Source organism: Ichthyophthirius multifiliis (assembly GCF_000220395.1).
Source record: "Ichthyophthirius multifiliis unplaced genomic scaffold scaff_1120509251359, whole genome shotgun sequence".
NCBI classification, from domain to species: Eukaryota; Ciliophora; class Oligohymenophorea; order Hymenostomatida; genus Ichthyophthirius; species Ichthyophthirius multifiliis.
The window spans coordinates 4701-27564 of record NW_004085950.1 but is presented as its reverse complement, the minus strand read 5'-3'; the positions used below and the strand labels follow the sequence as shown (position 1 = coordinate 27564).

Sequence of the window (22864 nt, the reverse complement as noted above, 5' to 3'; positions counted from 1 at the left end):
ATTAACTTTTTAAGACAATAACACCACATAAGAGTTATAAAAAGTTAGAAATTAAACAAACAAAAAATTTTCTTAAAAAGAGATTAATCAATAAATGGAAATAATTTATTAATTAAGTAATAATTTGAGAGGTGTTATTACTAATAATATTGACTTTTTGACAGAAGAAAATATTAATTAAAATTAAGATGGAGATTATGATAATATAAATTAAAATAATGAATTTTTTATTTTGAAAGAATTTGATATAATGAAGAATTTCTAAAAATACTTTCCCTATAATAATTTTAAAATTATTTTTTTAAAAAAAATAAAGCCTTTATAAAATATGCATACAAAAAAATATAAATAAAGCAAATAAGGCATTATATGAAATTTTTAATAAATATTTTATGAAATATAATATAATTTTTTAATAGATATTTTATAATAACATATAAATTATGCTTTTTAATTTAATTCTGATTTTATATATAAAAAAAATATCTAAAAATATAAAAAAGAAAAATATCTAAAAATAAATAATAAAAAAAAAAAAATAAAAAAAAAAATCTTAAAAAATGTTTAAATTATTTAATTAAATATAAATATTGAATATAAAATAATATAGTAATTATAATTAGATATGTTATCTTTTGTATTTTAATTATAAATAAAAAAAAAAAATTCTATTAAAAATAACAAATGTTAAAAAATATATGTAATAAAATAAAATTTTAAAAATATTTAAAATAATTAAAAAATATAAGATTAAAATTTAATATATAAATAAAAATTAATAATAATTTAATATATAATAAAATTAATAATAATATATATATATAATAAAATATAAAATATATATATATATATATTTATTTATTTATTTATTTATTTATTTATATTTATCTTTTTATTATATTAATATTTTTTTTATTTAATACATAAACTATATATAATTTTAACAAATATTAAAAAAAAAAAATTATAACATTATATTTTTTATAATGTAGTTTTTTTTTATTTTATTTTTTCTTTTCATTATAAATATAAAAAAAATATAACATATATCACCATCCAGCTGGAAAGTTTGAAACTTGTGTCTAATTAGTATTCTTTTTATTTATAAATAAATAATTAATATATTTTATTTTATCTATTTAATTATTACATTAATTCCTTTAATATTATATCCAATTTTAATTTTAAGTGCAATTCCTTTTTATCCTTAAACCGTATTTTCAATTGTCATACTCTTGTATAATTTATTATAACATAATTATAATAAAAAAATATTAAACCTAAGTAGTTTATCCTTAAGAATAAGGAGGAACAATAGTATTATTAATAGCTTACATATTAAGATTTAAATGTTTAAGAACAGCAACTAAAAATACAATATCAGTAAGATTTTCTCCAGTTTTATTATTGAAGAAGCTTTAAATAGTTATAACGTTCCCATTCTAAAATAATTATAATATATAAATTCTAGTAATATATAATTTACCTTAGTACACTTAAATAATAATTCTAAATTATTATCAGAATAAGCAGTAAACTAATGAACTGCTTAATTATTAACAGTTGGCTGTTAGGTTACTTGAGCAGGAACTGCAGGTTGTTAGAAAAAGTTATTTTATCCAAATCCTTAACTTTATTATAAAGCATTTCCATTATTAGTTGTATCTCCGCCGTATAAATCAAGTAAATCAAGAGGATTAATAGAATTTTATTATTATTATTATTACTATTACTATTACTTTTACTATTATTATTATTATTATTAAGGTTATGTAGTACTATCCATTAAATCCATCAAATCTAAAGGATTATTATTATTAGCTGCGTTTAATTACGATTAGCCTCCTTATTTATCAATAGTAATTAATTGAGTATTTCCTTAAACAACCGAGGCAGGGAATTCTTCTTAATCAATATCTCCAATAGGCTTTCTTAATTTATTTATAAAAACATATTTTCAAAAAAAAAAAAATTATTACTTTTAATATTAATCAATAGCCTATTAGAATCCAGGAATAGGTTCTAAAATAAGCTTTCTGTTTTCATCCCATATGCATTCTATAAGTTTAAGATATTCACATGACCTTTTTTACACTTCTAAAGATGTAGATGTTGAAAAAGATTCAATTAAATCAACAATTCTACCTTAAGAAGAAGGAAATTTAGTATAAAGTTTAATTAAAGCATTAAGACCATATTCTTTTATATAATCAGGAAGTTTCATTCTTTCAAACAATTTCTAAAATAAATCTAAAACTTCATCTTCTGTTAAAATAATTTTCTTATCTTCATTTGCCACAGGAGTTCCTCTAATTAATAAATGTCCGAATTCTCCTAAACAATAAACAGCAGCTTTTGCAAGTCCATTTTAATTTATATTCTCACCAAGGGAAAAGTATAATTTGTGTACTGCGTAACTTTATAATTCAGGAGAAATAGAAATTAAATGAATCATATTGTTTGTCGATTCTTCTTTTATGTAGTTTCCTGCTAATGTTAATATTTTAATTATAGTATCAATATGCCATCTTCTATTAGGTGAATGCTTATCTACAATAGCGCAAATCTACAAAAAAAATATTATATTAATAAAAATAAATATTATTTTACTTTATAAGTCATTTCTCTTAGGAAATTTTCATCTGTAGCAGCTAATAAATAATTAAAAAGTTCTTTAATAATACTAGTAACATTAACTTCATTAGTAATAACATAAATCAAATCCAAAGCCAATTATTTAACTGAAATATCACTTTCTTTCATGCAATCCAAGATTGTTTATTTATGTTTTTAAACAGCATTAATGTCAAAATTGACTACTTATTTTAGCAAATATAAAGCACAATATTTACTATTATAATCTTTTTATGATAAAAATTTTCCAAGAATGTTAATTCCTAAAGTCTTTAAATGACTACTACTCTCAGTTTCCATTATAGTCTATACACATTCATATAAAACTGCATTTCCTGTATTTTTGTTATTAGTAATACTTCCTGCTACATTTGCTAGAATGTCTGATATTTCTTCTGATACTTAAGTATCCCCTTTTCCCATTATACGGAAAAACTTCAATATTTTCATTTATAAAAAAGGATCAATTACACCAGATATATCAAAATCTGAATCATGATTTGTCAATAGACCTTTTAATACTTTTACAAATATGGGCACGTATTTCTTAAATTTATCCTTATATTAAATATCATGGTTAATTATTTCTTCAATTAAACCCAATGTTGCTAATAATACACCTTTTAATTTTATTTATTTAAATATTTATATATTATATTTTATTTAAAAAAATAATATTCATATTAATATTTTTTAAAAAAATATTACCATGATGACGATCTTCCATTAAATTATTTATTTTTTCAACTATATCAGGAATATGGTCAGGTAGCTTTTTAATTACTTTAGCAGCTGCCAAAGGTACTTTTTTACGGACAAAAGAGTTTCCATTTTACATTATTTTTAATATATTTCCTATTAGTTCTCTGCACATGTCTGTTGTACATATTTCGCTTACTGCAATGATAGCTAAGCTTATTACATAATTGTTCTATTTTTTTATTAATATATATATATAAATATATATATAAATATATATATATATATATATATATTTTATAAGAATATAATTTTTTTATTATTTATAAAAATAAATTTTTAAATTAATTATATTTTTTTTTAAATAATATATAAAATATTTATTTATTTTAAATATATAACTATATCATTCATATTTATCATTATAAATAAAAAAATAAATTAAAAATAAAATTGGATTTTTTTTAAAAGAAATATTTATTTTAATATATATTTATATCTAAAATAAATATATTAATATTTACTGAACTATTTAAATCTTATAAAAGTCTCGATGTTGCCATTAAAAGTACATCAGATTATTCATGAAAAAGCTAAGTAAGTCCTAAATATCCTATTCTTTTTTCAGTAAAAGATGAAGCAGAAATTAATTTCAAACATTCCATTTATCCGAAATCAGTATTATGCCCAAGCATATTAATAAATAATAATTTGGCAACGTTTCTAGGTCTATATTCTTCTTCGTTATTCTTTTATTTTAATTATTTTATTATAAATTTAAAAAATAAATATTTATTATACTTTAAATGATTCACGAATTAAGGCTTTTTCTTTTTATACTACAGAACGTTCTTCTGCTGCTGTCTTGCATTCTCTAATTGATTTTATAAAATCTCTAAGTTTTTACGGGTGATCCTTTGTTGTCATTTTTTATTGTTTTTATTTTTTATTTATTTATTTTTATTTATTAATTTTTTTTTTTTATTTATTATTTTTTTCTTTTTTTTATATTTTTTTAGTTGATTTAATTATTATATATTTTATTTTATTTTTCTCTATTTGAATATTTATTAAATAGGATTTACTATATGTTATATTTATTGATTTTTTTTACAATAAATTTTTTATATTACTTTACATTAATTTTTTATATATTATTTTTTTAAATATTACAAATCTTTTTTAAAAAAATTATATAATATATTAAAAATATAAATATAGATTAAAACTTTATACAAGTATTATTTTAATTTTATTTGTATAAACACAAGTAAATTAATATGAAAAAATAAATATGTTATAATTATAAATAATATTTTATTTTATTTTTAAATAATTAAAAATACCCTTACAAAAATATATAATATTAAAAAAATATATTATCAAATAATCAAATTTATTTTTTTAAAAAAATTATTTTAAAATTATTAAATTAGAAACATTATTATTTAAATCAATATATTTTTTTATTGTTAGTATTTTTTAAATTTAATAATTTACAAATTTTTTTATTAATTTAAATAAATATAATATTTACTATATAAACTAACTTTTCTAAATAGTTTCAATTTTATAATATAAATATTTTTTAATATATTAAATTTACTATGTCCTTTATCAATTAAAATAAATAAATAATATGAATTTATATAATTAACAAAATTAATTTATTTTGCTCATTTAAATTAAAAATTAACTTTTTTTTGAAACTTTTTCTCTTAATTAAGATAACTATTATTTTTTAAAATAGGTCTTATTTCAAATATACTTTTATTGTAAGAAAGATTTACTTAGTCTTATAAAGAATTAGAACTTTAAAAATTTTCATTATATTATTACTTATTAAATTATTTTTATTTAAAAATATTTCTTTTGTCAATAGAATAAATATCATCTTCATTATTAAAAATAATTTTTTTGTCTTGTGTTTTTTTATTATTTTAAAATTAATTAATTAAAATTTAATCAATTTAATCAATTTCATCAAATTTAATTTAATTTATTCGTATTTATGATTTATTTTCTTATTTTATATTACCATATTTTATTGTTTAACTGAGTTCTCAATTTTATTTAACATTTCTTATATTTTATCATTCTTTTTTCCACATAACCAATCAGTAATACATTCAAAATCATAAGATTAATTAATTTATTATTTTTTTACTAAATCAATATCTTAAAATTTTTTATATTAAATTAAAGAATCTGAATTTATTTAATATTTTTAAGGATATAAAACACTTTCAGAGGCTTATAAAAAAGTATTTTTTTGCATATTTTTAATACTATTTATTTATTGATTTAAAAATATTATTTTATTGGTTTTTTTATTTAAATATTATCAAATTATACTAACTTTTTATAGTATTAAAAACTAATAAATACTTTTCAAATATATTATTACTAATATACTGTATTAATAATAATTAATTTATATATTATAGTTAATAATTAATATAAAAACTTAATCTCAATTACATAAAAAACATTTGTTAAATTTCATAATTTAATTAATAAATTTATAATGAAAGCGATGAACAAAAATATAAAATTAAATCAATGTTATAACAATTTTGAATTAGGAATAAATTAATTTTTAATTTAGTTAATTTTCATAAAAAATAAAAAAATATTATTAGATTCTTGATTAAATAAAATAATTATTTTAGTTAAGAGAACTTATATAATTGTTATTATCTTAATTATAATTTTTTTCGTTAAAGTTAATAAATAAATTATAAATTAAATTATTAAAATAAATTTCAAGATTAGATATTAATGTATTTAAAACAACATATATTTAATCAAATTTAATTTATGATTATTTATAAAATTAATTAAGTTTGATTAATTTGAAGTTTTTATAATTAAAGTTTAATTATTACACACTAAATATATGAATTTTTTAATTTTTTTAATAAATATATTTATATTATATTAGAATAAAATTTAAATATATTAATTTATTATAATATTTACATTTTTTTTTTTTAAATTATAAAAAATTATAAAATTTCTAAAAAATTAAATACTTTCATTAATAACAAATTATAAATATTTTTTTTAAAAAAAAATATATATAATTATAATATAAATTACTCAAATATTATGTTTTTTTTTAATATATTTTTAAATTCATTTTTAATAAAATAATAAAAACATATTTCATATATAAAAATTTATATTTGCATTTTCATATTATGAATTATATTTTTTTTAATTATTTAGATTATGAATAACTATAGCGTCTTAAAAAATTAAAATTAAATTTTTAATAATAACATTAATTAAATAAAATTAATATATTTTATAATATTATCTAAAATTTATATACTTTAAATATATTTTTATAATTTATTATCTAAAATTTAATATCTATAAATATTACATTTTTTTGATTATAACTTAAAATAAAAAAATATTACTTTTTATTTAATTTTAAAATCAATTTTTAATTTATTTTAAAAATATCATATTTTTTTTTATTAAATAAGTCTTATTGCATACGAAAAATATAAATGTAATGTTTATATTATTTATTATTTTTAAAATTCGTTTATAATATTTATTATTTTTAAAATTCGTATATATTTTAATAATAATTATACCTTTAAAACTTTTACACATTAGTTTTTTAATAAATAATTTTATTTAAGCTTAATATTATAAATCATAATGGTAAATAAATAATAAATGATATTAATTTTTTATTAAAAAAAAATATTATTCATTTTTTTATATAAATTGATATAAATATAAACTAAACAAATTTTTTTTTTTTAAGCTATTATTAAATAATAATATTAAAAAAACTTTAATTTTTTGATTTAAATTATAATATCAATTATATAATTTAAAAAAATATATTTATATTTAAAAAAAAAAAAATGGCTAAAATAATTGATAATTTTATACTTCTAGAAACAATCGCTCAAGGAACATTTGGTGAAATACATAAAGGTAGAAATTTAATATCAAAAGATGCTGTCGCAGTAAAAACAATATAACTAGAGTAATTTTTGAATGATTCATATTTACGTGAAATGATAATAAATGAAATCTAAACATTAAAAAAGTTGGATGACTAAAAAATTATTCGAATGATAAAGATGTTAAAATCATCTAATAATATATATTTAGTGTACGAATTTTTACAAGGTGAAAGTTTAAAAAAGATAATTCTAAAAAGACAACAATTAAATGAAAAAGAAGCATTTTAAATATTCAAATAATTAGTCCAAACCTTTAAAACACTCCAAAAAGAGAAAATAATAAAATAAAATTTAAATTCATTTAATATAAACATAAATGAGAATCTCGAAATAAAATTAAAGAATTTCTTCGTATGCAAAACACTAAACCAAAACGCAGTTTTTAATAAAAAATTTGATTCTTTTTTACATCAAAATTTCCATTACATTGCCCCTGAATTACTCATTCCTTCTACAAATAATAATAACGATTTTTCTAATGATGTTTTTAGTTTAGGAGTAGTACTCTATGAAATGCTTTTTGGCACACTTCCTTTCGAAAAATATGCTAATTCTAAAGAAGATTTAATCTCATTTTACTAAAACAATAACATTTTAAATATTTTGTAATAAGATGTTAAACTTTTGAGTGAAAAAATGTCTTTTTTAATTACTAAAATGATCACTTTGGAACCTGAGCTTAGGATTTAATGGTAAAATATAAATGAAATTATACAAGAACAGCCTTAGTAATTATAATCTCCTCCTCCACACCCTACTCCTCCTTAATAGCATTAATAAATATAGGAAGAGGAGTAAATACAAAGAAAAACTTAAACAAAAGTATAATAATAAAATAATTCCAATTCAAAAGCAGAGAAAAAATCTGATAATCTAAAATAATTACTTTTGGATAATATAATTGAAAAACGTTCTAAAATTTAGATACTTTTAGGGGCTTTAGACTTTTTAATGGATTAGGACGAATGGGAAATTTCTATTTGCAATATCTATGTTTGTGGATTTATTTTGTTAAAAAAAGCTTTTGCTTTTAGTTAAGTTTTAGTAAATTTAGTTGATGAAAAATCTCTCAAAATCAAATAAAGCATACTAAAGGAAAATCAAGAAATTAAAAATTCATTCTTTAAATTTAAAGAAGATTTCTAAGAATTTTTAAATGCATTTAATGATGTTGATAATGATAGTGTACTTTTTGATGTTTCTAAAGAGCTTTCTGCTTAAACTAAAAGTAGAAAATAGTTGATTTTGGCTCATTTTTTAGCTGATATTGCTTGTATAGACATTATGTATACCAAATTTTTGGGAAAAAAAAGATTAGATACACTCAATCATCCTTATTTTAAAAAACTCAATGAAATTTCCCTTGATAAGCTCCTAGAAAACTTAGAAAATAAATTTAAATTATATGAATATCACAGAAATGAATGAGAATTAAAATAACTATTTTATATAAAAAACTTTTAAAATTAAAAAATATTTTTGTTTTTATGTATTAAAAATAATATTTAAAATATACAAAGGGAAATATATTAATATAAATTTTATTTTTATAAAATAATGATATTCAATGAATATTTTTAATTAAAAAATTTAAAAAACCAACTTAATTATTAGTTTACCATTTTTAAAAATTATGAATGTAAGTAAATAATTAATAAAGAAATTAATATATTATATTTAAATAATATTTTTAGAAAAAAACAATTTTATATTATAAATATATATGAATATAAAAAATAATTAGAAAGTACACACATATAAATAAAAAAATATATTACTTATATTACTCAAAATCCAAACTTTTTTGCAATAATAGCACTTGGAAGATTATCTGCCATTTCTTGAAAATCAAATTCTACCAAAATTAAAGACCCATCTTAATTTTTTTAAGCACAAATAACAGGTTTGTTAAATTGTTTAACAATAAAAGAATCAACACGCTCTTCATTTTCCTTCAAAAAAAAACAGTATTTAGGTGATTATTTTTTCAAATCAACTGAACAAACAGAATCAAAAGAAAAAAGAAGAAGTCTTTTTTTAATATTAGGATGTTCTAAACACCCAAAAAGTACATTTTATCTAGAAAGGAAGCTTTTAGGAATTTAATTAAGTTAAGTTTTTGTCCATTTACTTAATTATTTTTTCTCAATATTAAATAACCCAAATGTCCTATTAGAATAAGTTACACAAAGGAATTTTTAAAAAACAACATTAAAAGAAATAAAAGAAAAATCATTTTAGAAAAGCATTTAAATTTCATAAAGTATGTTACCAGTTTTTGTGCAAATTTAAACTATTTTATTATTCATTTTTGAGCCCAAAAATACACTTTTATCCTAAGGTCCAACCAAAAGATGCTCGCAGTTACCAAAATAAGCTTAATCTAATTGACATAACCTTTTTTTTTTTTAACTTTCTGTAAATAAAATATTCAAAGTGTTCCCTTTTTAGACGAAAAATAGTTTTTTAGAGTCCTATTTAGTAAATTCCATCAAGAATGCAGTGTCGAAAGTGCAAATTTATTTCAATTTTTCATTTTTACTTCCAAATTCGAACAAATAGCTTTCACTTGAAGTCGAATAAGCTAAAAGTTTTTCCTAAAAACTAGCTGAAAGCATACATTTTTATGTTTAAATTTAGTAAAGAAGCTAATAATTATTATTAAAAATATCGAATTCCCACAATTCGATTGTAAAAGCTTTCAAAAGAAGGCAATAATTTTGTTAAAAGAGAATATATTTGGTCAAATTTTGATTTAAACTTACAATATGTTTAGTTTTTCCTTAAAAATATCCATCTTCATCTAAATTATAAATAGCAAAGTCGGTTGTTATTCCTACCGAAATTAACTTATTTTCATTTAATAATTCCAAACCTTTAATATCATGGGATTATCCTCTTTATTCACTTATAAATGTCCATTCATTTTATTAATTTTTTTTAAAAGCTGCTATTTTGGAGTCAGCACCAGTAACATAAAATACATTTTTTTCGAAATTATATAAAATACAATTAATATCTTCTTCATGCTTTTAAAAAGATCTGAATAAAGTGCCGAATTAAGTTTCAAAAATTAAAACACGACCATCACTACATCCTGCAATTAATTAATTTTGTGAAATGCTTTTTATTTTCCAGGCTATTGTTTTCATTTTCTTTTAATTTTACTCACTTACACTCATTGTATTTATGACATTTTTCTACGCATTAAATTTTCGGATTTATCCAGATTCATATGAAGCATAAAACTCTTCAGAATTCATAAAATCATATGTTACACTTAAAGCTCTATATTTTTTATTTTTATTTTTATTATTTTTTTATTTCTATACCTTTCATCAAAGTTACGTATTTATTAAGTCTATGTAATTCGAGTGTTTATTTCTTCGTTTATTTGAAAAGCTCGCAAATATCCGTCTTCATTTGCTGTTAAAACTTCTCCTGTTTTTAGGTTTTCTTCTATTCCCCAAATGTAACCTCCAGGAGTATTCAAAGTATGTTTGGGAAAAAAAGAGTTTAATGTAAGCAGTATAACAGAACCATTTTAAGTAAATACTAATAAATAAGGAAATTCTTGATCGGAAGATTTTTAAAAAAGAATATGGGTGGGATTTTCGTTTTTGTTTAGTTAATATTTTTATATTTATGTCCATGTTTGAATTTCCCAAATTTCTACTGAACTGTCAGATCTAGATATTGCTATGTAGGATTTTTGGGAAAAAGTAGATTTAGTTATGCTTGTGATTTATTATGGGCATATATTTAAAAACTTTATTACATGAATGTTAATTTTATGCTTTTTGATTGGGACTGTAGATTTTTTGGGAGAATTTTTGGATCTTTTTTAGATTTGTTTTTTATTTTTGGAACGTTCATCTTTATTTTAATATTATATTTTTGGTTTTTTATTTTTTTAGCTCTTTTAACTTATATATAATATATCTTTTATTAATTAAAATTTTTTATATAAATTATTTAGGGACAATAACTTATTAATTTTTAAAATTTATAAAATAAAATTACATATTGATATTAATTTAAAAAATTATATATAATATAAAAATTATATATATTTATTTAGTAAAAATAAAAATAACAACTTAAGAAAATTATATTTATGTAATAATCAAATAAAAATTCATCTATTAATAAACATTATAGTTTAATTTTAGTTTTAAATTTGATTAAATAATTAATAAATATATATAATTTAAATTCTTCTTAAATAAAAATATTTTGTAAATATTTAACAATATTTTTTATTTTACATAATTAAAAATATCTTTTGGTATAAAATAAATTTGTCTCATTTTAAAGTATTAAACATTAATTTTTATAAAACTTTATAAAAAGCACAAATAAAAATGATTGTTGAAAAATATAAAAATACAAAAACATATAATAAATATTATTAATAAAAAGAATAACATTTAAATTAATTAAAAAAAACAATTAAAAATAAAAAAAATAAAAAAAGTTTTAAAAAAATAAGAAAAAACAAAAGAAAATATAATGAATTTGTAATTGAATTCTAGTGTTTCTTCATCTGAATATGTTTCTTTTGATTCGCCTATTTAATCACCTAAAACATCGTATTTTTTCCCATGCTCTCATAAAAAGAAAATAAAACATAATTCTAGAACTAATTGTTTCGATTGCGGAATATGCGTTTATACAAATCATCAAGCATACAAGACAAATAAGATGAAATATGGATTATATTTTGATCCTAATAAAATATATTAATCATTATCAAAATAAAGAACAAAATAAATAAATATAGATTAAGAATCAGAATATGCAAAAGTAAAAATTGATAAAAAAAAAATATTTATTTTTCTAAAATAAAAAAAGTGCAGAAATCAACTAATAAATTTAATATAATTAATTAGTGATAAATTAGATCTATCAATAAATACAATACATTTAGCAATTTTTTATTTAGATTTTACTTTAAGTAGTTTAGAAAATATTAATTTAAACATAAATATGTATTAAATATATGCAGCAGTATGTGTAATGTTAGCAGGTATTTATAGATTTTTATAAATAATATATATATAGTTAAAAATAAATATATATAAAAGCCAAAGCAATTGAATTAGATAAAAAAATACCTTTCATTACAAAACTAAAAAAATATAGTGCTATTTCTGAAGGAAAAGTATAAGATTTTAAAACTGTAGAATTTAATATATTAAGATTATTTGATTGGAATTTATAATGTGTTACTTATGTTGATTTTATTTAATTTTATTATTCTTAAGGAATTGTATTTTCTGATGATTTTATTTACGTTGATGATGAAAATGTGTTAAAAGAAAAAATAAATTAGGATGATGATATTAAATGTAGAGGAAAAAATATTTATTTTCCTAAAAAAAAATAAAAAATAAAAGACGTTAGTCATGATAAAATTTTTAATTTAATTTAAAAAATTGAAAATGATTAAAATTCTCTCTCTAATCTGTTAATAAAAGGCATTAAAAATATTTTTTTTTATATATACAAAATATATTGTTTAAAAAGATTATAAATTTTATAAATTTGATTTAAAAATTGTTGCAGCTTCAAGTATTGCTTTTTTGAGAAAAATTAATGGAATTTCTCCTGTTTGGAATAGAAAATTAACTAAAATAAGTAACTTCCAAATAAATGAAGATTCAATAAAAGATTGCTTAACTTTTATTGAAAATAAACTTCAGATAAGTCATTAATAGAATTAAGAAAGAAATAATAGTATTAATCATAAATTAAAGCAAATTAATTATTTATAAAATAAAAATAATATCATTAATTTCAATCCTCATTATTATTCGTCAAAATGTAAATAATCAATCAATAACATTACTATTAAAAATAATGTGGAGTTTTCATATAATAATATGAAAACTTAAATCATAATAACAAATAATTATAATAATAATAATTAAATTACTTTTAATCCAATTTATAATTCTAATTTATAAAGTAATTTTATTCTATAATAAAAAACTTTAAAATGAGTGAGTTAAATTAAACTTTGACCTAATTTATTATATTATAAATGTATAATTAATATAAAATAAAATTTATTTTTATTTAAAAAATATGCAATTTGTAATATTAAAAAATTTCTCAATTTTTTATATAATTATTTAATAAAAAATATATTAATAAAATAAATAAGATTTTTTTTTTTTTCTAAAAATAAAAATAAATTGTAAATGAAAATTTTGTATATTTATTAAATACTAATTAATTATTTTTTATAATATATTTTTTAATTACGAAAAAAAAAAAAATATTAAAAATATTAAAAATATGGATTAACTCATCAATTTTTCATCATAATTCCCTCCAATAAAATAAATATTTAAATTAGTATAAGCAGCAACATTATTAAAAACTCCATTAAATTCTTAAATTTTTGACAAAGCATTTGAACTTGCAGAGAAAAACAATATAAAAGAATATATAGATATATAGAGAGCACAGCATAAGATTTTAAGGCTTTAAATAGGAATTTCAATTCTGCTGATTTTGAAAAAGATTTTATCTATCAATAATAAATCGATAAAATTTAAAAAGATATTAATCTATATAAAAACTAATAAAATAAGCTTCTTCTGGCTTATCTTATATTGAATTAGGTACTTTTATTTTTAAAATATTAATTTTCATAAAAATAGGAAATATTTATTTGAAAGCCGGAGATTTAACTAATGCAAACAGAAGTTATGAAAAAACACATAACTATTATGAAAGTGGGTAAAAAAAAATTATATATTATTTATTAAAATAAAAAAAAGTGAAAAACTTAGTTATACGCCTTAATGGAGTGCATGCATGTTAATAGAGAGAAGATATGACTAATTAAAAAAAATATACCGAAAGAATAAATGCCAACAGAAAGAAGTAAAGAGAATAATACACACAAGTTTTATTATTTTAGGCTTTACGTTGTTTATATCAAGGAGATATAGGATCTTTTATGGATATATTATTGAAAGAAATAGAAAACGAATATATTGTAGAAAATGAAATATTATTAATAGCAACATCATTAAATGAAATAGGTAAATTATATTTTTATGAAAAAAAATCTAAAAAAAAATAGGATTGTATACTACTATGTGTTTATTAATGAAAAACGATAAAAGATAAATATAAGAAATTCTGAAAAACGAGACTATTAGATTTTTTTTGACTTAAGATAATATATATTTAGACACAATAGAATGTTTTGTTAATCTAGATTACACAGGATTGATGTAAAGATTCAAAAATATGTGTATTTAATATGAATCTGATTTTATCTTTAAAAGATATAATTTTTATAATATTATTCTTGATAAAATTTTCAAACAATATTTACTTCCTTATAATAAAATTAGTGTAAAAAAAGTTCTCTAAACTCTTCTTTTAATGAGGATGTTGGAATAGAATTTATTAAAAAACTTATTAAAAGTAAGTCTATTAACTTCCTTTATGATCCTATTGAGGATATACTTATACAAAGGATTACAGAATAAACTAAAAAATATGACACATATGTTAAGGCTGTTAATACTATAAAGAAGTATTTATTAAAAAAGCAAATTGCAATGCTAAAGTATTAATTAGGATTTATTATTTAACAAAACTAAAATAAGAACGATAAAAATTTCGATTTTAATTCTAATATAGGAAGTATGATGGAAGAAATTTAATATAATTTGTTAGGAAAATGAGAAAAAAAAATACATTTAATATTAAAATAAATAAATGAAATAAAAAGAGTTTATTTTATTTTTTTGCGTTTTTTCTTTTTATATTTTAATTTTTATAACAGAGAAAAATATTATGTTGTTTATTTATATTCTAATTAAATAAATATTAATTAAGAAAATATACAGAATAATAATATATATATATATATATAATATATATATATATATATTTATACTTATAAATCCATAAATATATATTATAATATTTATTAAAATATATATTTAATTATACTTTAAAATATATATTTAAATATTTATATCTAATTAGTTAACAATTTTTTTAATAAAAGTTTCATTTTATATCAAAATTCTTATGAATATTCATTATTTTTTTAATATTTTTGATTATTTATTAATTTTTTTTTATCAATTTCAAGTAATATGTTTTTAGTTTTATTTAGAAATTTATTATTTTATATTTATATTCATATTTATTTTTAAAAATGATTATTTCATAACATTCTTTATTTTACGTACAAACCATATTTTTTTTTCTTTAAATTTGTTTTTTTTTAAACTTTATAAACATATTTTAATATTATACATAAATCTATTTATTATATATTTTTAATTATAATATATTTAACTATTTATAATAATATAATTTTGAATTTTTTAATCTGTTATTAATACACTATCTAGTTAATTTAAATAAGCTCTTATTTTATCTATTTTATTAATTAATTTGTTTTATTTTTTTTTATTTATTTTTATTTTATATTATTTGATTAAAATTTTTCATTTTACTATTTTTTTTTTTTAAGTGATAAGTTGCTCGAGGACATAATTGTAAAGAAAAATAAATAAAAATAAAACCTGTATTTATTTATTTTTTATATACAATATTTTTCTGATATCTCCTGGTTTATTAAAATATTTAAATAATAATTTTTATTGATTAAATTTTATTCATAAAAATCATATATTTTAAAAAATAAATTTAATATTTGTAATTTAATGATAAATGTATGAAAAATATATATAACAAATAATAAAAAGAATACATTTTTCTATAAATAAATAATATTTTCGTTTGATAAAAAAGAAATCAAATCAAATTAATTTCTTAATTTTAATCTTAATAAATTTTTTAATTAGAACTTTCTATTTTAAAATTATCTAAATCATAGCTTTTCTTGTAAAAGGGAGAACAATTAGTAATTTCTTCAGAATATTTTTTTATAATCTAATCTTAATTAGTTTCATTTCTTTACTAAAAAAAAGGTGATTTTTTAGTCTAAATCTCATCATATTAAATAATTTTGCTTTCTTATTAAGGTTTTATCATCGAATGAAGTCGTTCTTCTTTTTTTAAATGAACGAAATTCGAATATATACTAAAATATATTTTAAACCAATTTTAATTTAAATACTCACTCTTTATAGCATAAGGACCTAACGTTTTTACTGTTTCTTCAATTACTTTATTACTTATCTCATCAAAAAATAATTTTTTTATATTTTTGGCATTTTCTTATTAATTAGAAGCATTTTCTAATTCAATAATTTAAACATCAATTTCAAATTTTATACTAGGATGTGCTTACTATTAGCTGCATTTAGTTGAAGTTGAATTAATCGGAGATAACTAATTATTACTTTCTAAACTTATAATGAAGCTTATTTTTCCTTACTTAATTGAATTAATTACATTTGAAAATATAATAATAAGTAATTATTTAAGTCTCCTTTCATCGGAGTTTGCTTTATTAAATTTTCTAAGTTCATTTTTATGAGCGAATTGAATATCTTTTAACTTGCATTAGGTCTAAAACATAGAAACTAAGTCCCAAATAGTTTTTTTAAATGAAAACATGTTTTCTTTAATTTATATACCTTTTTTTTCCTATAAGGCAAAAAAATCAAATATTGTATATATATGATTCATTAGCAAATAAGTATTATATTTTACTTTTTCCACACTTTCATCAATTCTTTATTAACAATTTTCTTCTTATACTTATAGGCTTAAATTTTCTATATTTTCTATTATAGGAACTAAGTTTACCCTTAAATGATTTAATGTTGATAATAAAAGACAATCTGAACTCTTTTTTTGCCTATAACTTTGTTTTATTTCATCTTTATAAGATATGTCTTCAATACAAATTACTGTTACAATGTCATTTAGTTAAAAATTATTGATTTTTATTCTAAAAATTTTACTATATTAAGAAGTTTCAAGTATATTGTGATAATATCCAACAATAATTTCACTTTCGAAACCTTTTTCATTAGTTGATTTACATCTTTTTCTTTTTGGTTAATTATTATTAGTGTTAATTGTACTTAAAGTTTCCATTGTTTTCTTTTTTTTAAGTCGAATTTCATCGAAATAAAGACATCTTCGGATCAAATAATCTTTTAGAGTTAAATCTTTGTTATGGATAAGCAAATTATACTATTAAATATAAACTTAACAACTAGATATATCAATTTTAATTTTATTATAAAATTCTTTCATTTATTCACTTGTTTAAATTTTAAATTTACTTTATAAACTTCCTATTTTTTAATAAATAAAATAATATATATTAATTATTTAACCGCTCGTTTTAACAAACTCAAGTGTACATAATCGAGAATTCCATTTAGACATAATCAAAGAACTTGTAAACATATTGTCTATAATATTTGCCCATTCACTATTTTTGTTATTTTCTAAAAATTTAATTCGTTCAATTCTTTCACGGAAATATCTATTTATTGTTACAGAAATTGGAAAAAAAACAAAGATAAGAATTGATTTAGTATCTAAAATTATGTATTAAGCAAAAAAACTACCAAGTATAGTTCTATTTAATGTTATTATCAATATATCTAATATAAAATTACAAGAATCGATAGAAAATGTTTACACATAAAATAAAACTTCATGGCTTAATAATATTTTTATTAAGTTTTCGTTATTTAATAGGTTTTTTTAATTATCCGCTTATATACTCTTATTAAAATATTAATAGTTCAAACCTATTTATCCTATTTATAATAATATATTCCAGAATAAATGAAAAAATAATAAATATCTTCCAAATATGAAAAATGAACATATGAATCCAATAACTAATATACCGTATATTGATGCTGAAATTAAAACTGTTTAATTCATTTCTATAAAAGTAGAGTAATTAACGAATATTAAAATACTTTGTATTAAAAAAAACGATATTGTGTATATATAAAGTATTTGTAATTATGGAATTCTGTGATTCTAATATTTAATTTCTAACTCATTTGTTTTGAATTTTAACGTAAAATAATTTATATATTTCTAATACATTTAATGCTATAGTACTTTTTTATTTTTTGGTATTTTAACTTTATTTAATAATTAAAAAATAATAAATATTTTTAAAATTAATTTAAAAATGTGTATGATTGTTTTTTAATTAATGGTTATATATTAATAATATTTTAAAATAATATGTTTATAAACAAACTAATTTTAATAAAATTTTAAAATGCTAATTTTATAACATATTTTTTTTTTTAATATTTTGATTATCTTATAAATAAAAACAAAAACATCTATATTAAAAAATAAATAGTATTAAAACAATAGGTTTTATAGGTTTTATTTTAAAAATTAAAATTCTAATTATTATAAACTAATATATAAAGTTGTATTGGACATAATAATAAGAATAATAAAAAATTTATATAAAAAAACATTTTATTGTTATTTATTAATTAAAACAATGCAAGTATTTTTATTGATAAAAATAATTTAATTAAAAAAAAAGATCTCGAAATCATATATATACACTGAGCATAATATAAAAACTCTTTTATTTATTTTTTAAAAGAGATATTATATTTAAATCCGGAAAGAAAACTTGATTATATATGATTAATTTAAATAATCTTTTTTTTATAAAAAAATAAAATACATTTATATATACAAACAAAATAAAAAATTGAATAAAAATAATAATAATAAAAAATAAGTATATTTATGATTCAAACCATCTATTAATTTTATATTTGCTTTTTCTTTTCTATTTGATTAAAAGCATATCCTGTATTACCATATTTGCTTCCTTTTCCTTTTCTTGAATTTAAAATAAAGCCTTATTTATTATTAGCTTTTACATTAATGCAAGCTTGTGCTTTAAGAAGATATTATTTGGCTTAAATATTAGTTTCATATTTTAAAGGTAAGCTTTTTTCAATTTCTGTAACACTATTATAATTCCATTCTTTACTCATTATTTATAATAATTTAAAAAAAAAAAAAATACTTTAATATAAAGACAAAGCCCAATCAAAAAACGATGTAGCAGTAATAGCTAGAATATTTCCTAGATGAAAATTTACTGTAAGGAACATTTACCCTATAGTTCTATAAATTTCAGTAGTATTAATATTACTTATAACTACCCAAGTAATTAAATAAGAAAACATAGATCCGAAATTAATAACAAGTGAACCTAAAGAATGCTCATTAGACATAATAAGAATTTTAATATTAGAAATAACTACAATTAATCCGAAAATCATAGTTCCACTAGCCCAAAACCATTATGAATGTCCATCAGGAGTAACAAAAGTTTATTCTAAAGAATACAAAGATATGGTAACAACAACTCCTCCTTAAATAAATGCTGAAGCAAACCAAACCCAAAATACTTTTGGATTAAAAAGTTAATCTTTTAAATATTTATTTATATTAATTTCTTATTTTTTTTATTTACTTTTCAATCCTTATTCATAGTAATTTTTTTTCTTGTTCTTAGTTAAAACATGATCGGGATATTCTTAATCATAAATTGCATATACCATAACAGGTAAAGAAGAAAAAAAAATATTAAATAATTAATAAATAAACGAATTATATAATGTTTAACCACTAAACCAATTAGTAAATCCATACCTTTATTTAAAAAAATATATAATTTATATAATTTAAATTTAAAAATACCAAAACTAAGGTAAAACCAATAAAATATTTTTAAAAAAATTATAACAAACTAATTAAGAATTTCTTCTATAGCACTCTCTTCCATGATAAAAAAGTAGTCTTCTTAAATCTTTAAATTAATTAATCGAATAATCACTTGCTCTAGCAGCCTAATTACCCTCAACTCCTTTAATTCCAATTCCAACATGTGAAGCAGTTATCATATTAACATCGTTTGCTCCATCTCCAATAGCTAAAGTTATAGCTGATTTATCATTTTCTCTTATAGTGGTAACTACTTCTTATTTTTATTTAGGTGAAACTCTACAACAAAGTACACATTTGCAATATTTGGTAATATTAAGTATCTTTTTTTTGATTTATTTAAAAATAAAAAAAATATGTTTACTAATATTTTAATGTGAGGTTTTGTTATATGTATTAAAGAATGTCCTGAAATAACAAGTGCACAATTTAAAGTTTTTTAAAAAGAGTTTTTGTTTCCATAATTATTATTATAATTTTTTTCAATATTTTTGAAATTCTCTAATGTTTCCTCCAAGAACTTTACAACTTCGTTTTCATGCTCTGAATCAATTATTGCTTTTTCTAAAGAATCATCTAATAAATTACATGCATAGGCTATATTTATTGCAGTTTCAATTTTATCTCCAGTTAATACCCAAATCTTTATTCCACTATTTTTCAAGGCTTCTATTGTTTCTGGAACTTCATATTATAATTTATCCTCTATAGCTGTAGCTCCTAAAATATTTAAATTCATCTCTAATTCATTTTATAACATTTCTATTTCTATTTCTTTATTTTCTAATGTATTTTATGCATTATTATATTTCTAAACCCATTCTAAATACTAATTTTCTTCGATTTCTCTATCTGCAAGCATTAATGTTCGTAATCCTTATGCTCCAAAATTTCTTAATCTTTCATGCAAACAATTTATCAAAGTATCGTCTGTGTCATTTCTTCTAAGATTTGATATTACTGAATCTGCTCCTTTACAAAATAAGAAATACTAAAAAAAAAAATTTTTTATTAAATTTTTTTTTTTTTTATTAAAAAAAATAAACTTTTCCATTGAAATCTTTAATAATTATAGATTGTCTTTTTCGTGTAGAATCAAACTCAAAATTATGCAAAAGCTTTGATTTATATTCTTTTTAATTAAATTTTACACAAATATTCTATTCATTATCAATTCCCATAAACTCCACTCCTGAAAACTTTGCAAAATTTATAATAGCGTATTCATCTGGAGAAGAAGCTGTATAAAAAATATTCCCAGAAGAAAAATTTGTCTATACACTATGGCAAGAAGCAAGTAAAAATAAAATATGTCTATATTTATAAATTTCTTATATATTTTTTTATATTAAAATAACTATTACATAACTTTTTCATATTCAGGTGAGTCTTCACTTTTTATAATATTCATAAATAGTCTATCTCTAAAGTCCACATTATTAACTTTAGGATAATATTTATTTATTTCTTCATCGCTTAAAGGAGAACAAAACTCATAATTTTGTTCCCCATAAATAGTATAGCCAACAGCAATCTATTTAAATTGCATTATATTTTAAGTTAATGTACCGGTTTTATCACAAAAAATATGATTTATTTATCCTAACTATTCATTTAAATTTGAAGATTAAACAGATGTATATTAAATTTTTTCATCTTAAGACATCGTAATTCCTTATATAAATTTTACCATTTCAAGAGTTACAAGTAAACTTATAGGAACAAAATTTCTTTTTAGAGGTTATATATGTTGTTATATATATAAAAATTATTTACGTAAATATTAATACCCAATTTCCAAATCTTATTAAAAAATTGTAAACAGGTTAATCTTCATAATTATCATCTGAAACCAAAATTTATAAGTATTTGAGAGAATTTCTATTGTTATGATACCAAATTAAATAAGAGCTTGAACACAATAGACATAATAAGCATTATATATAAAATATTTTAGTAATAAATTTTTCCATAAGATTTTCAACTGCTGTTTTCTTCTTTTTTACAGTTAAAATGTTGTACATAATTTTTGATTAATGACTTTTATTTTATAAAAAAAAATATAATAATAAAAAGAAATAAAATACCCTGTGTAAACGACAACTCCAATAATAAATTCCGTATTTTTTAAAGAACAACCTCTAAGAATTATATTATCAGGTCCTAGGGGTATTTTATCATTATTTTTAGCGGTAAGATATCCATTAAAAATATAAATTAAAGGCGAAGGTTTTTCATAATTAATAATTAAGCAATCTTAATGCAAATTCTCTTCACTTCTAATATGTTTATGAATTCTTTAATCAGCAAATTTTAAATCTAAATTTGTTTCACCATCTAAATTTTTCGTTTCAATATAACAAACACCTTTTTATTCAGAAGAAAATAATAAAACTGTATCTGCTGGTAAATATTTGTCTCTTCTAACCTTAATAATATGCCCGGGATGAAGTTCTTACCATGACATAAATTCAAAAGTTTTTTTTTCTTTATTATAAACTTCAATTTTCATATTATTTTCTGTTTTATCTGATTACATTCTTTTATAATCTTCGAAAAAATCTTTCATTGCTGATATTACTACTATTACAATTAAAGGTACAAATATTACTGGTAAAGCATTTGAAATCGATATTTATGGTACTGTTTACATAATTCCAATAAATAAAAAATATAAATTAGCTCTTTTCGAAAATTATTCGAAAAAATTCTTTGGAAGGAAATTTAATAATGTATATTTGTTCGTATAAATTTTGTTGTTTGGTAAATTATAATCAGGTAAACCTGTTGTTATTTTACGATCCTTTAATAAATATTTTGATATGTTTTTAGCGAATGGA

At 18.0% G+C, this 22864-nt stretch overlaps 4 protein-coding genes across 4 annotated transcripts, besides 37 other annotated features; 1 reads left to right on the top strand and 3 right to left on the bottom strand. All coding sequences in view use genetic code 6, as the record gives it.

Annotated features, from left to right (window-relative positions):
- Positions 1 to 468: 468 nt before the first annotated feature.
- Positions 469 to 534: a microsatellite.
- Positions 514 to 551: a microsatellite.
- A 188-nt stretch (positions 552 to 739) lies between these two features.
- Positions 740 to 836: a microsatellite.
- Positions 752 to 785: a microsatellite.
- Positions 755 to 808: a microsatellite.
- Positions 759 to 845: a microsatellite.
- Positions 761 to 853: a microsatellite.
- Positions 852 to 919: a microsatellite.
- Positions 874 to 922: a microsatellite.
- A 127-nt stretch (positions 923 to 1049) lies between these two features.
- Positions 1050 to 4260, bottom strand: IMG5_188920 (hypothetical protein; the record flags this gene model as incomplete). Its single annotated transcript, XM_004027086.1, has 8 exons — positions 1050 to 1094; positions 1281 to 1442; positions 1487 to 1931; positions 1980 to 2566; positions 2611 to 3254; positions 3343 to 3565; positions 3858 to 4082; positions 4135 to 4260. 8 exons carry the CDS (start codon positions 4258 to 4260, stop codon positions 1050 to 1052), a joined length of 2457 nt encoding a protein of 818 aa, XP_004027135.1.
- Positions 1709 to 1765: a microsatellite.
- Positions 3284 to 3341: a microsatellite.
- Positions 3580 to 3629: a microsatellite.
- Positions 4259 to 4349: a microsatellite.
- Positions 4260 to 4350: a microsatellite.
- Positions 4351 to 4442: 92 nt separating this feature from the next.
- Positions 4443 to 4490: a microsatellite.
- Positions 4472 to 4505: a microsatellite.
- Positions 4506 to 5291: 786 nt separating this feature from the next.
- Positions 5292 to 5327: a microsatellite.
- Positions 5328 to 6334: 1007 nt separating this feature from the next.
- Positions 6335 to 6372: a microsatellite.
- A 263-nt stretch (positions 6373 to 6635) lies between these two features.
- Positions 6636 to 6721: a microsatellite.
- Positions 6650 to 6719: a microsatellite.
- A 140-nt stretch (positions 6722 to 6861) lies between the features above and the next one.
- Positions 6862 to 6928: a microsatellite.
- Positions 6929 to 7223: 295 nt separating this feature from the next.
- IMG5_188910 (protein kinase domain protein) lies at positions 7224 to 8756 on the top strand (the record flags this gene model as incomplete). Its single annotated transcript, XM_004027085.1, has 3 exons — positions 7224 to 7328; positions 7671 to 8122; positions 8513 to 8756. The coding sequence occupies 3 exons, from the start codon at positions 7224 to 7226 to the stop codon at positions 8754 to 8756; spliced, it is 801 nt and encodes a 266-aa protein (XP_004027134.1).
- Positions 8757 to 10071: 1315 nt separating this feature from the next.
- Positions 10072 to 10416, bottom strand: IMG5_188900 (hypothetical protein; the record flags this gene model as incomplete). The annotated part of the gene is made up of 1 exon (XM_004027084.1): positions 10072 to 10416. The coding sequence occupies one exon, from the start codon at positions 10414 to 10416 to the stop codon at positions 10072 to 10074; it is 345 nt and encodes a 114-aa protein (XP_004027133.1).
- Positions 10417 to 11357: 941 nt separating this feature from the next.
- Positions 11358 to 11404: a microsatellite.
- Positions 11405 to 11738: 334 nt separating this feature from the next.
- Positions 11739 to 11795: a microsatellite.
- Positions 11769 to 11838: a microsatellite.
- Positions 11839 to 13402: 1564 nt separating this feature from the next.
- Positions 13403 to 13459: a microsatellite.
- A 148-nt stretch (positions 13460 to 13607) lies between these two features.
- Positions 13608 to 13633: a microsatellite.
- Positions 13634 to 14323: 690 nt separating this feature from the next.
- Positions 14324 to 14357: a microsatellite.
- An 852-nt stretch (positions 14358 to 15209) lies between these two features.
- Positions 15210 to 15249: a microsatellite.
- Positions 15213 to 15254: a microsatellite.
- Positions 15214 to 15333: a microsatellite.
- Positions 15215 to 15248: a microsatellite.
- Positions 15267 to 15333: a microsatellite.
- Positions 15268 to 15337: a microsatellite.
- A 226-nt stretch (positions 15338 to 15563) lies between these two features.
- Positions 15564 to 15596: a microsatellite.
- A 32-nt stretch (positions 15597 to 15628) lies between these two features.
- Positions 15629 to 15677: a microsatellite.
- Positions 15678 to 18064: 2387 nt separating this feature from the next.
- Positions 18065 to 18123: a microsatellite.
- Positions 18124 to 19039: 916 nt separating this feature from the next.
- On the bottom strand, positions 19040 to 22864 carry IMG5_188890 (phospholipid-translocating p-type flippase family protein, putative; the record flags this gene model as incomplete). The annotated part of the gene is made up of 9 exons (XM_004027083.1): positions 22112 to 22864; positions 21801 to 22064; positions 21389 to 21754; positions 21071 to 21338; positions 20389 to 21015; positions 20001 to 20347; positions 19774 to 19952; positions 19321 to 19728; positions 19040 to 19278 (listed from the first exon to the last, which is right to left on the bottom strand). The coding sequence occupies exons 1-9, from the start codon at positions 22675 to 22677 to the stop codon at positions 19040 to 19042; spliced, it is 3264 nt and encodes a 1087-aa protein (XP_004027132.1). The 5' UTR covers positions 22678 to 22864.
- Positions 22075 to 22110: a microsatellite.